Here is a 14,638-nt window from a genome sequence, read left to right as displayed (position 1 = left end):
GAGAATGGGTGCCTGGAATGCAATGCTGCTGTGTACAACAGGGACTTTCAAAAGACTCTTACATAGGCATACGGATGTCAGAAAAATAGATGGTTATGAGTGTGAGGAAGGGAAACATTTGATTGTTGTGGAATAGGTTTTAATGTCGACACAACATTATGGGCTGAAGGGCCTGTACTGTGCTATGTTCTAATCAATGAATTGACAAATGTTTCACAGATGTTAATTCCCACTGTACAACTTCTGGAAAACTTTATTGAGCGGCCTGGTTAGTGTAGTGGCTAGCTCAACGTTGTTACAACGCCAGCCAATTAGGGTCTGGGTTCAAATCCTGCGCTGTCAGCAAGGAATTGGTACATTCTTTCTGTGTCTGTGTGGGTTTTCCCCAGGGGCTCCAGTTTCCACCCACCGTTCATAATGTACCAGGGTGTAGGTGAATTGGGTATATTTGGCAGCACGGGCTCGTGGGCTGAAATGGCCTGTTACCTTGCTGTATGTTTAAATTTTAAAAATTTAATTGAAAATATTAAATGTACTGATTTTTTTTTTAAAGCAGTAAACAAAACCATAATTGCTGTTTAGCAAAATTTCTTATATAAAGAATTTTATGTGGATTGAAGTTTCCTTGGATAATTATTTCAAACTATGATGGATTTAAGAAAATGTATTTTTTAAACTTTCTTTATTCCACCTTCAATATTAGCCCTGTGCATATTTGAATCTTAATATAGCATTCCATTTAATATTTAAGTTGACTAAAAATTGTGTATTGTTGATCCTGACAGTAAATGACAGTAATTTCAGCTGCTGACCCAGTTTGATTGAACTGAAATTTACCACAATAAAAAAATAGAAAAGAGGAAGGCAATGTTGTATAGATCACTAGGGCTTGGAATATGCAGTCATAAATCAATCTTTATTCTGCCACAATACTATGGACAATAGGCAGAATTCTTTGATTTTCCAGTAGGTGTAGCTTGACATGCAAGTCCTGATGCTGCTCAGAGTGGCCCAGTCGGGGTGGGTTACGCTGCCTGTAGCCATCAGACTGAGGTTACTTAATTTTGAGCATTTTGAAAATTTTAATCTAAATGAAATTTTAATGGCTCACTAATCCAAAATTATTATTTTACTAATAATTTGTTCCAATAAACTAATAATGTATGTCTGTAATTTCCTTGCATGAATATTTAAAAATGCATAGGGCAGAGGTGGCCAAACCTTTGTGGTTGCAGGCCACATACAGAAAAATATAAGGAGTCATGGGTCAAACAATATTAAAGCTCAACAGGTTTCAAACAGTTACACTGCAATAAAAATGATGTTTTAAGACCAATTTTTTTTAACTAATGCAAACTTTTTTTTACAACGAAGGTAAATGTTTTCATTGTTGTTTAGTAGTTGTTGAAAATGGCAGTGGCATCTTGCACTGAAACTATGAAGCAATGTACATATAGTGCAATTTATTGTTAGAGACTTTTCTAACAGGACACTTAATGGGCAAAGGGCTGCAGTTGGGCTTTGGACCATAGTTTGGCCACTTGTAACATAGGGTGGTATACTAAAACCTCACTTTAATGCTTGTTATTTAAGCTTACAATTTTATCATATAAAATTATTTAATGTAATTAAAATATCATGTAATTATTTATTTTGCAACTTCAATAATGTTTTAAAAGTCAAGTAAAATACCACCTGGATTCCTGGCTGTGAGAATCATTTAATGTGATTGGCTGCTTAGCCAGTTTGATAATATCATTACTGGACAGCAGAGATCCCCTGAAACAGATGCCTTGTCACAACAGTTGTCAGAATAGGGGCGTTCTCACCCATAGTGATTGCCAGATTTTGGCATGGTCAGGTGTGAGCAACGTCTCTTTCCTGCTGATGGAAATTTCTTCATAACAATCTCTAAACAATATAAACCAAAATTAATTAGTGGTTAAGATACCTTTTGTAGGTGTGAATAATCCAGTTGAGTAGCAAATAAAGATCCCTTGATTCAAGCTGTTTTTGTTGGATGCATTCCAAGTGAGAAGTTACAGTTTGGTGATAGCATTTTACATACATGTTAAAAATATTGTAACTTGCTGGATAACATGTTTGTATAAAGTTCTTGACAATTTTCAGGTCCTCAACAATTATTTGTTGAAGGCCTGATAAATGCTGTGCCATCCATGAACCCTTCTGCTCCTTTGTAATTAAGGGTACATTAGCTATCCTTTCCCTTACACTTTTGATTACTGTTTCTCTCCACAATTCTTGCCACTTTCGGGATCTTCTGAAACTTTCAACATCAGAGTGATTTGTTTTTTCTTGCCATTTTTTATCTGTTGCTTCCTCCAGTTCAATTACTTTTATGGCTGAACACAAATAACTGCTATTTCCTGTAGAGATGGTGAGCGAATTGGCAATTATGGTCATCATTTGCTCAGCAAGAGCATCACAGAGCAGGTTGAGATCTCGAACTTTTACCATATATTGTTGATAGAGCTCTTCATCTTTTGCAGGCTTTCTCTCACTGAGCAACTCTTTTTCCAATTTATTTATGTTTTCATTTGCTTCCAATAATTTCTTTTTTGTTATTAACTGGTTTATTTCCATTACTGCAAACAAATAAACATAATGAGTATGTAGTTTGAAAGAACTATATTCTATATAGTATTTAGTTAACTTTCCTTTTCCTGTCTTTTATCTTTCCATTGGGTTTCAGAATATTTATACATACAACGTGATGCAAGTTTAACACTTATTTAAAGGTAAAAGGATTTCTAATCTTTGCAATACAATATACAGAGAAAAAAATATTTTCATGACAGATGAATTGTTTTGCAGTGATATAGCTTTCCCTAACAGGATAAGCTTTCAGACTTAATGAGATTTTAAGGTGGAAATAGTATGCAAATTTTTTAGCTTCTTCTCAGTTCAAGTGACTTCTTCTGATTCAGACAAACGTGAATTAGAAGCAGGTATAGGCTATTTGGCCCCTTAATTATTGCCCCTAGCTTATCAAGTTTCTGTCTACCTGGGTCTTAAAAATAGCAAGGATTGTGTTTCCACTGCCTTTTGAAGAACACAGTTCCAAAGATCTTGAGGGTGGACAAATTCACTTCATTAGTTTTAAAAGGTAGATATCTTATTTTTAAGGAGTGACCCCCTAATTTCTAAATTAACTTGCAATAGCAAACAACTTCTCCAAATCCAGCCTATCACAATCTTTTTTCAATCCAGTTCCCTGTCATTCTTCTAAACTCTACTGGATGCAAGCATAGCTCTCTAAAACATGCAGGTATTAGTCTAGCAACCTTCTCTTAAATGTTTGCAGTGCACTAACATCCTTCCTTAAATAACAAAACTAATATTGTGCACAGTATTTCCTTACTTCTGACTTATATTTCCCAGCTATAAATAATAGCATCTGATGACCTTTCCTAATAACTTGCCTTATTGGAATATTAGTTTTTTGCAAAAAGCTTTGACACCCTGATCCCTTGGCATCTTAGAACTCTACAATTTCTCCCTTGGCGCTCTCAGAATGAGTTTAGATTATATATTTAATATTTCCAGCCAAAACAATCAATGTTATATTTTCTTATATTTTATTTGTCAGAATTTTGTCCACTTCCTTTAATTATCAATATCCTTTGTTCCTTCCTTGTGTCCTTTTCACAGCTTACTTTCCTGGGCAACTACAGCACCAAGACACAGGGTGAATCCAGCACTGTCTGTAATGAGTCTGTACATTCTCACCATAACCTCTGTGGGTTTCCTCCAGGTTCTGTGGTTTCCTCCCACCCTCCTGAATTCAAATTACAGCTCCGGTGTGAAACCAAATCACATGTCCATTTCCTTTGGGAAGGAGGACAGAAAACATGATATTCCGACACTTACCCTAAACATTTCACTTGTGAATGTACAAGGGACACCTACTGCATCTGGTGCTCTTGTTGTAGTCTCCTTTATATCAGAGAGACTGGACACAGACTGGGAGATTGCATTGATGAGCATCTCCGCTCTATCCACCGCAATAATGTGGATCTCCCAATGGCCAACCCTTTCAATTCCCCATCCCATTCCTTTGCTAACATGTCTGTTCATGGTCTCATGCACTGCCAGTCTCTGAGACCACCCACAAATTGGAGGAACAACACCTCATCTTCTGTCTGGACATCATCCAACTGGATGGCATTAACATGTTAAACCCCCATCTCCTTTCTTCTTCTCCCCGTCACCTTTCCCCCAGCCTCTTTCCCTCTCTTTCTTCTCTTTTTCCTCTGTTTCCTTTCAGAGCCAAAGTCAATTCTCACCTTTCCTCTTATAATATCCAATTAACATTTTTGTTGGTTTGACTCCTCCCCCACCTTTAGTCTTTATTCTGATGCGTTCCTGTTCTTTGCTTATACCTTGAAGAAGGGCTCAGGCCTGAAAAGTCAGTACCTCCTATGGATGCTGTGAGACTGGCTGAGTTCCTCCAGAACTTCAGTGTGTTTTAACTACATTTTCCAAATGCATTTTGTCTGTGATAAATAATATATGTAGCACTGGGTCTCTAACATAACTTCCAAATAATTCCTATATTGAAGCCAATAGAAAATTGAAATGGCTAATCATGTGAAATGCAGCCAGAGGAATTTATTCCTCAAATATTTGAAGAGTGCTTATTTTTGGAAGCAACCTGCCAGCCCTTGTGGTAAAATCAAGAAAAGCCACAGGGTTAATCGATGGAGATGGAATTTGGTTAAACAAACAGGGCAATTACATGAATCCTACAGGTCTGTCTTATTAACATGATGATGTGAAAACCAAACCCATGAGCCTAGTGGCGGGAGGGGCAAGGGGGCAGGGAGGAAGGTGTAGACAGAGTAGCAAATCCTATTGGCTCCATAGCAAACTTTATTTCAATTACAAAAATAAAATTAAGCTTACTTTCAGGTGGTCACAATTTAGAATTGGTTTGAACATCAAATACAATAAAAACGTCTAATTTGAGAGTTAGTACAGATGTTACTTTGCAAAGAACATGAAACTTCAGTGGGTATGACCCCCTAATTAATGTCCATATTCTTTACCTGACAACGATGACTTTGTGTTCTCAACTTGGTCTTCCAATGCAACATGCACTTTTTCCTCTTCTCTGATCCCCATTTTTGAGTTATTTGCTGAGCTTTCAGCCTTTGTTTCATCCTTGTCAGAACATTTTGGAGGTGGGAAACTTAATTTTCTTTTACTTAATCGGAAAATGTTTCCAATTTTTCCAGATTTTGGATTTGTTTCAGGCACCTTTACTTCTGAATTACTGTTTTTTTCTGATAGTTGCTTGTGATTTTTGATGAAGCTCTGCTTTACTTTATTTGTTCCATCTTTAATTTCCAAAGTACTACAGGCAGCCTGGCCTTGGCCATCCTTGACACTGTGTAAATTTTCATTTATCATCTTTTCTGTATTTGACATTCTGAAGTACCTTTAAAAATAAGCAAAAAAAAAACCCAATATTTTCTCTACTTAAGAAAATAAAACTAGTCGGGCCGAACTGGCCTGTTCTGTGCTGTAAGTGGTTATATGGTTAAAATAAAGTAATTATTAAATATATGTGATGTATCTTCACCATTCAGAAAAAAATATTAAATGCCATTACTGTATGTTTGAACAAAACACCTTACCATAAGAAAAGTTGCTTTGATGAAAAATGGTCATTTGGAAATGGATTCAAAACCCTGAGATCTGGCAATCTAGATCAGTTGCAAGCAAGCTCAATCAATGTGACTTCTTTAGTGAGTGCAGCAAGCACTTACTGTTACATTTTTTTAATATTTGTGATTATCAAGTATGTTCATTTTGTTACTAGCCTTTCAATCAATTTACTTCTCCAAATCTAGCAAAATTATTTTAAATGGAGAGAGCTAAATAGGAATGCAACCAACTTTTGTAAGTAGACAAAACCAACTAAATGTACAGGTCAGTATATCATATTATATCAAAGAGAGTTCAATTTAAAACTTTTAAACTCCTTATTGAAGGCCACATTTGTTGCACCCGGATAAGATTCAGAAAAGCAGACTGCCACTTGGAAGTAAATTTACATCAAGTCAGAGGGAGGTGTTCAAGAGACAGTTAGTAGGGATCCAGGGCAAAATTGCCCAACACAGAGAAATTCTGAATCTAAAACCTCATGGATATGGAAGAACAGGAGAAGGCGAGAAAGTGGATAGATCATACAAGTGCTATCGCAACCATGAAGAGTTCCATACTGCAGATGGTAGAGCAGAATGTGGGGAAATCTAACAAGGAAATTACAAAGGTACAAAGTATAAATGAGAAAAATACTGACTGTTAAAATCCAGCAAAACTAATTTGGTCTCTTTTTTTTATCTAAAGGGAAAGAGGTGGCTTCATAGAAACCCTAAAAGCTGATCTGATCATGGAGGTGGAAACATGGGAGTGCTTCTAAATGAATGGTTTCTATCGGTATTTATAAAGGCAGATATCAACATGAAGGAGGAAGAATGTGAAGTATTAAAAAAGATGCACAGAGATGCACTCAGAAATGCGCCACATCTCAGAAATGCGCCACATCTCAGAAATGCGCCACATCTCAGAAATGCGCCACATCTCAGAAATGCGCCACATCTCAGAAATGCGCCACATCTCAGAAATGCGCCACATCTCAGAAATGCATCAGATCTATGAGTGGATAAATCGGCTGCCTTTAAAAGATTCAAGGGAAGCAACTGCAGAAACTCTGATCATTGGTCTTCATTCCTCTTTGGTGCTGGAAACTGAAAGCTTTCTGGGGGTGGTACAGTCATTTAACAATAGGGATAGAGGAATGTAATAAGTAATTACAGGTTGCTGAGCATGAAATATGGAGTTAAAGCTGTTAGAAAGTTTTCAAAGGTAAATGTGAATTAACATTTGGGGAGGTACCAATTAATCAAAACCAGTGGAAATGTGATAGAGAAGGAGATATCTAATTAATTCCAGCACCAGATCCACTATTTCCAGTATTGGATGACCCATCTTACTTGACCCTCTGTTTGTATGGTAGCGTAGCTTCTATCTACTTTAATCTAACACGTGGTATAAATCTTTGACCTATAAAGATGGTTATTATACATTATTGAATGCCTTTTGGAAATCCAGAGGCACTACGCAGACTATCCCTGTGTTACAGCATTCATTTGTGTTCTAGAAATCCACTCAGATAGAAAATTCAAAACACAACCCAAAAAGATTTGCTTTTGTGGAACGTGTGTGGAAAAAAAAACTAAATAAATACCATAGACCGTATACAGAAGCAATAACTTTGTGTTATGGAAAATTGCGATACGGCCAATTTTCTAAAAATGCAACCTCCCCCAGGTTTGATCTGCATCCTATACATTCCACCAGTTATCAAGATCTCTAAAATGATTAAATGTGATTTCCCTTTCATGAACGACAAGGACTGAGTTTGATTATCTTTTCATTTTTAAATTGTCCTGTTGCTACTTCAGTGGTTTCTCGTGTCTACCTAAGCCCAGGCATCAGGCTCACGGGCCTATACTTGTTTCTTTCATTTCACTGGCTGCTTTCCAATGCACCATGAACTTTATGATCCTGAGAATTGTCAGCTGTTAATACCTTTTTTTTTCCTCTGTTTGGTCTAGAATTTTCTACTATTATTGAGATGCTTTCAGTTAAAGTAGTTCTAAATCTCTGTCATCTATTTTGAAAATCTCTCGCAATATTGACCTGCACTTACACATGGCAACTCTGCATAGTTTGAAGGCTGCAATAACAAAGTATGATTAAGAATTATAATTGGTGAGCATTACAAATGATAATCTGGATCTCATGACCACATTTTCTTGTTTTTTTAAAGTAAATATAACAGCTTTTAAAGAAAACAAAGTCACTCAGATTGACATTTGGGCCCTGGTACACACAAGACCTGATGTGAATGAAGAGGAGTAAAGCAGGAAAGTCTGCAACCACCGTGATGAATAAAGAACCTTGATGAAGGGCTCAAACGTTCGTTCTGTAGCTTTATCTTTACTATATAAAGTACACAGTTTGACCTGCTGAGTTTCTCCAGCACAGCTCCAAATCTACCTAAAGCTCTCCGTAAGAGCTTTTGGTTTGGATACTTCCTGGTTTAATTGTCACCTTACTTACTGTTTCAGTCCGGATCGACCACCGGGACGGCTGTGATTTGATCCACTTGAAGCTGGAGTGAGCTGGTTCCTGGAAGGTCCGAGCTGAGAAGAGAGGCCACCTCCAGGGGTGGCATTCAGAGCCACTTCTGAAACCCAGGTGGCAATCAGAGTCCTGTCTGCGAGTTCAGGTGCCACTCTGAGTCGGTGAATTCTATTTGCCTGGGAAAATAGAACGGGAACACTGGTACCTACAGTATGGGCACTTTTTGAACAGCTTCATGAGCTGACGAAGCAGCAGACCTTTCACTTTCACTTTTACTTGCCCACCGGACCTTCTCATTTCACTTTAACCACCATGGAGTGGGAATGCGACCCGCGTGAAGCATTTAAGGTCACGATGCAGATCGAGACAAAAGTTATGTTTTAGTTAGCAAGAATTTGCTTAGTTATGCACTTGGCAGGTCAGATCGCCTTGAAATTAGCCTCCGAGGTCAGATCAAACTATTTTACTGTTTAAATGGAAGAATAATACTCGTCTCTCTCTCTCTCTCTCTCTCTCTCTCTCTCTCTCACCCATACACCCACGCTTCACACAACTTCGCAATCCACGGGTGTTTTGGTTCATCCTTTAATCAGTATCTAATTCATTTACAGCAGCCGATTATATCTCTGGGTGGAAATCAGAACATGTGGCAGAAACCCATCTGGTCGCAGGAAGGAGATACAAACCTAGATAGTTTAGTGCATGGCACTAAATGCTGCATTGCTCAACTATTTTGGCAGGGCATGGCATCACATACTTCAGCAGAAAGGGCTGGAGGTGAACTGTGGTGAAATCACTATTATACATGTTCGTTATAGGTAAACAACATGACCTTTCCTGGTTGACCCTGCTCTCACTGGCCAGCTCATGACTCCTCCCCTTTCTTCCCCATAAAGACTGTCATGCCACAAGCCTACCCCCCAGTTCGAGTCCGGGTCAGTGCGAGCGACCAACACAGGGATCTTGCAAATAAAAGCGTTCAGTTTCAACAACTTCAATCTTTGTGCATCAAGAATCACTCTCTTTTTAACAAATTTCAAACATCCCAGTACCTAAACAGGAAAATAAAGGTGCTGAGTACCTAATCCAGGAAAAGGCACCTTTCTACAGTTGGCAAATGAATGTCTAAACCAGTGATTCTCAACCTTTTTTTTACCTTAAGTAATCCCTTACTAACCACAGAGTACCTATGACATTCCTCTCAATAAAATTGTATGTATTATCCCATACCATTCTTTTTTAATGTTTAAATCTAATGGTGTCCTGAGCCCCATTTGAGAAACTGGAGTCATTATTAAGCTGATCTCGTACTGCAGAAAGTGGAAGCATTTATGCTTATGTTGAATCCAGAACTATATATTAGAGATGGAATACTGCCTGTTTAGATTTGCTAATGTTGTTGTAGATTGTTGTTTAAGGGAGTGGTGGCTCATGATGCCCCAAGCTTTGTGCATAACTGAACAGGATTTATATTTTAAATGGTGTTTTTATTCTACTCCTCCATGTAGAAGTAAAAATGAAACCTGGGTAATTGAAGCAAAATAAAATTGAGAAGCAGAAATTCTAAACAAACAGGTCAGGTGGCATCAATAGGAGGGAAACATTTGATGTTTCAGGTCAAGGAAACAGAACTGGAAAAGTGAGAGAGGGACATATCTTGACTTTGCAGAAAGAGGGAGGGACAAAATGTAACTGTTTGTGATAAGGTGTGGATCAAAGTTTTCAGGATTACATTTTATAAACAAATATCTGAAGTCAGAAAATTGAAACAAATTGAAGCAAAAAGTATACCCACATACGTGAAAAAGAAAAAAAGATGATTGCCTGAAATTGTTAAGCTCACCTCCAGACCACAATCATCGAGGATTGGCAAGACCATCTCTTTCACAACCTCCACCTCCACAAACACTACATGGCTGCATTCTTAGCCCCCTGCCCTACTTGATGTACACCTATGACTGTGTGCCTCAGTATGACCACAGCACCATCTACAAATTTATGATGATATCATGGTAGTGGGTTGTATAAAAAGGGGAGATGAGTCAGCCTACAGGAGGGAGATTGAAAACTTGGGTGAATGGTGTGGTGTGCTAACAACAACCGTGTACTAACTAACAACAGCCGACAAGGTTGTCATCCTGGGCGACTTCAACGCTCGTGTCGGCAAAGACTCAGAAACCTGGCCAGGAATCCTGGGCAAGCATGGCGTCGGCAAGTGCAACGACAATGGGCGCCTCCTGTTGGAGCTCTGCGCAGAACAGCGGCTTGTCATTACAAACACCCTTTTTCAGCAGAGGGACAGCCTTAAGACCACCTGGATGCATCCCCGATCCAAACACTGGCACCTCCTGGACTACATCCTGGTGCGAGAAAGTGACAAACAAGATGTGCTCCACACCAGGGTCATGCCTAGCGCGGAATGCCACACTGACCACCGGCTGGTTCGCTGCAAGCTCAACCTTCACTTCAAGCCAAAGCCCAGGAACAATAAAGCCCCCAGAAAGAGGTTCAATGTTGGAAACCTGCAGTCAGACTAAGTGAAAGGAAACTTCCAGGCAAACCTCAAAGCAAAGCTCGACGTTGCAACCCGCCTCACGGACCCGTCCCCTGAAACCCTCTGGGATCAGTTGAAGACTACCATACTGCAATCCACTGAAGAGGTACTGGGCTTCTCCTCCAGGAAAAACAAGGACTGGTTTGACGAAAACAGCCAGGAAATCCAGGAGCTGCTGGCAAAGAAGCGAGCTGCCCACCAGGCTCACCTTACAAAGCCGTCCTGTCCAGAGAAGAAACAAGCCTTCCGTCGCGCATGCAGGCATCTTCAGCGCAAACTCCGAGAGATCCAAAATGAGTGGTGGACTAGCCTCGCCAAACGAACACAGCTCAGCGCGGACATTGGCGACTTCAGGGGTTTCTACGAGGCTCTAAAGGCTGTGTACGGCACCTCACCCCAAGTCCAAAGCCCGCTGCGCAGCTCAGACGGCAAAGTCCTCCTCAGCGACAAGATCTCCATCCTCAACCGATGGTCAGAACACTTCCAATCTCTTTTCAGTACCAACCGCTCAGTCCAAGATTCCGCCCTGCTCCAGCTCCCTCAACAGCCCCTAAGGCTAGAGCTGGATGAGGTTCCCACCCTGGATGAGACATATAAGGCAATCGAACAACTGAAAAGTGGCAAAGCAGCAGGTATGGATGGAATCCCCCCAGAAGTCTGGAAGGCTGGCGGCAAAACTCTGCATGCCAAACTGCATGAGTTTTTCAAGCTTTGTTGGGACCAAGGTAAACTGCCTCAGGATCTTCGTGATGCCACCATCATCACCCTGTACAAAAACAAAGGCGAGAAATCAGACTGCTCAAACTACAGGGGAATCACGTTGCTCTCCATTGCAGGCAAAATCTTCGCTAGGATTCTACTAAATAGAATAATACCTAGTGTCGCCGAGAATATTCTCCCAGAATCACAGTGCGGCTTTCGCGCAAACAGAGGAACCACTGACATGGTCTTTGCCCTCAGACAGCTCCAAGAAAAGTGCAGAGAACAAAACAAAGGACTCTACATCACCTTTGTTGACCTCACCAAAGCCTTCGACACCGTGAGCAGGAAAGGGCTTTGGCAAATACTAGAGCGCATCGGATGTCCCCCAAAGTTCCTCAACATGATTATCCAACTGCACGAAAACCAACAAGGTTGGGTCAGATACAGCAATGAGCTCTCTGAACCCTTCTCCATTAACAATGGCGTGAAGCAAGGCTGTGTTCTCGCACCAACCCTCTTTTCAATCTTCTTCAGCATGATGCTGAACCAAGCCATGAAAGACCCCAACAATGAAGACGCTGTTTACATCCGGTACCGCACGGATGGCAGTCTCTTCAATCTGAGGCGCCTGCAAGCTCACACCAAGACACAAGAGAAACTTGTCCGTGAACTACTCTTTGCAGATGATGCCGCTTTAGTTGCCCATTCAGAGCCAGCTCTTCAGCGCTTGACGTCCTGCTTTGCGGAAACTGCCAAAATGTTTGGCCTGGAAGTCAGCCTGAAGAAAACTGAGGTCCTCCATCAGCCAGCTCCCCACCATGACTACCAGCCCCCCCACATCTCCATCGGGCACACAAAACTCAAAACGGTCAACCAGTTTACCTATCTCGGCTGCACCATTTCATCAGATGCAAGGATCGACAATGAGATAGACAACAGACTCGCCAAGGCAAATAGCGCCTTTGGAAGACTACACAAAAGAGTCTGGAAAAACAACCAACTGAAAAACCTCACAAAGATAAGCGTATACAGAGCCGTTGTCATACCCACACTCCTGTTCGGCTCCGAATCATGGGTCCTCTACCGGCACCACCTACGGCTCCTAGAACGCTTCCACCAGCGTTGTCTCCGCTCCATCCTCAACATCCATTGGAGCGCTCACACCCCTAACGTCGAGGTACTCGAGATGGCAGAGGTCGACAGCATCGAGTCCACGCTGCTGAAGATCCAGCTGCGCTGGATGGGTCACGTCTCCAGAATGGAGGACCATCGCCTTCCCAAGATCGTATTATATGGCGAGCTCTCCACTGGCCACCGTGACAGAGGTGCACCAAAGAAAAGGTACAAGGACTGCCTAAAGAAATCTCTTGGTGCCTGCCACATTGACCACCGCCAGTGGGCTGATAACGCCTCAAACCGTGCATCTTGGCGCCTCACAGTTTGGCGGGCAGCAGCCTCCTTTGAAGAAGACCGCAGAGCCCACCTCACTGACAAAAGGCAAAGGAGGAAAAACCCAACACCCAACCCCAACCAACCAATTTTCCCTTGCAACCGCTGCAATCGTGACTGCCTGTCCTGCATCGGACTGGTCAGCCACAAACGAGCCTGCAGCTGACGTGGACTTTTTACCCCCTCCATAAATCTTCGTCCGCGAAGCCAAGCCAAAGAGAAGAGACTAACAACAACATTGCACTCAATGCCACCGAAACCAGGGAGCTGATTGTGGTCTTTAGGAAGGGGAACCCGAGGAGTATGATCCAGTGATCAGAGGTGGAGAGGGTGTGCAAATTTAAATTCCTGGAGTCACTATCTCGGAGGACCTTTCCCAGGCACAACACACTAATGTCATCGTGAAGGAAACATGTCAGTACTTATCCTTCTTCAGGAGTTTGTGGAAGTTTGGTATAACATCAGAAGCCTTGGCAAACTTCCACAAATATGTAGTGGAAAGTGTGCTGACAGGCTGCATCACAGTTTGGTAGGGGAACACTAATACCTCTGAGTGGAAATCCCTGCAAAATGTAGTGGACACAGCCCAGTGTATCACAGGCAAAACTCTCCCCACATTGATAAAAAAATGTGTGGAATGCTACCACCGGAGAGCAGCAGCAATCATCAAGGATCCACACCACTTGGACATGCTCTATACTCACTGCTGCCATTAGAAAATAGGTCGACGTGCCACAAGACTCGCAGGAACATCTGCTACCCCTCCACCATCAGGCTCATCAACAACAAACTCAATCAGAAACTCATTTAAGGACTCTTACTCATTATGAATATTTTTTATCCATTGCACAGTCAATTTGTTTACATTTTTGTCTTTTTTGTATGTAGTTTTCCTTGAGTAGTTTTATGCACTACTGATAAGTAGAAATTTTGCCTGGCCCACAGGAAAAACAATCTCAGTACTGTATGTGATGTGGTACAGACAGAGGTTTTTGTGGATGAGATAAAGAAAACTGGATGGTGGTTTGCCTCCCTGGTGCCAGGGTCTGGGATGTGGCTACATGAGTCCAGAACATCCTAAAGGGGGAAAGGAAAGAACCTGAGGTCGTGGTTCACGTTGGTACCAACGACATTGGTAGGAAGGAAGAAGTGGTCCTGCAAAATGAATTTAAGGAGTTAGGAAGGGAGCTCAGAAGAAGGACCACTAAGGGTGTAATCTCTGGATGACTTCCTGTGCCACGTGATAGTGAGGGCAAAAATAGAGTCAGGTGGAGATTGAATGTGTGGCTGAAGGGGTGGAGTAAAAGACAGGGCTTTAAGTTCTTGGACCACTGGGACCGTTTCTGGGGGAGATGGGACCTATAGTGTAAGGATGGTTTACATCTAAATCCCAGAGGTATCAGTCTCCTGGCAGAGGCATTTACTAGGGCTTTAAACTAGTAAGGTTGGGGACAAGGGTTCATGTCAGGGAGGATAGCAAGAACGGAATCTTTAGGCAAAGAAAAAAGGCTTTTTCACACAATCTGGAGGTGGAACAGCAGCAGGTAATAAATAGTGGCCATAGTAACAATTGTAGAGAGGGTGAGAGGCAGAAAGTTAAATGTGGAAGATCTCTGAGATGCATTTATTTCAATGCAAGGAGTGTGGTAAACAAGGTGGATGAACTAATGGTGTGGATTGACATGTGGTGTTATGATGTGAGAGCAATTTGTGAGACATGGTTGAAGGAACGTTGTGACTGGCAGCTAAATATTC

General features: G+C 41.3%; 1 protein-coding gene across 2 annotated transcripts in view; it reads right to left on the bottom strand.

The window, feature by feature from the left end:
• Positions 1-8,579, bottom strand: part of LOC138753460 (exocyst complex component 3-like) — a 36,539-nt gene extending 27,960 nt beyond the window's left edge. Inside the window, exons 1-3 of one of the 2 annotated variants that reach the window (XM_069916476.1) lie at positions 8,155-8,579; positions 5,070-5,461; positions 1,952-2,606 (exon numbers count right to left, since the gene is read on the bottom strand). In XM_069916476.1, coding sequence (XP_069772577.1) covers positions 1,952-2,606; positions 5,070-5,451 — 1,037 coding nt within the window. In that variant the 5' untranslated portion in view covers positions 5,452-5,461; positions 8,155-8,579. The remainder of the gene's footprint in view (positions 1-1,951; positions 2,607-5,069; positions 5,462-8,154) is intronic. The other variant, XM_069916475.1, reaches the window with a different exon arrangement.
• Positions 8,580-14,638: the final 6,059 nt, after the last annotated feature.

This window comes from Narcine bancroftii, chromosome 2 (genome assembly GCF_036971445.1).
Source record: "Narcine bancroftii isolate sNarBan1 chromosome 2, sNarBan1.hap1, whole genome shotgun sequence".
Classification (NCBI taxonomy): Eukaryota; Metazoa; Chordata; class Chondrichthyes; order Torpediniformes; family Narcinidae; genus Narcine; species Narcine bancroftii.
The sequence above is the reverse complement of the archived record's forward strand: the minus strand, read 5'-3'. Positions and strand labels throughout refer to the sequence as shown.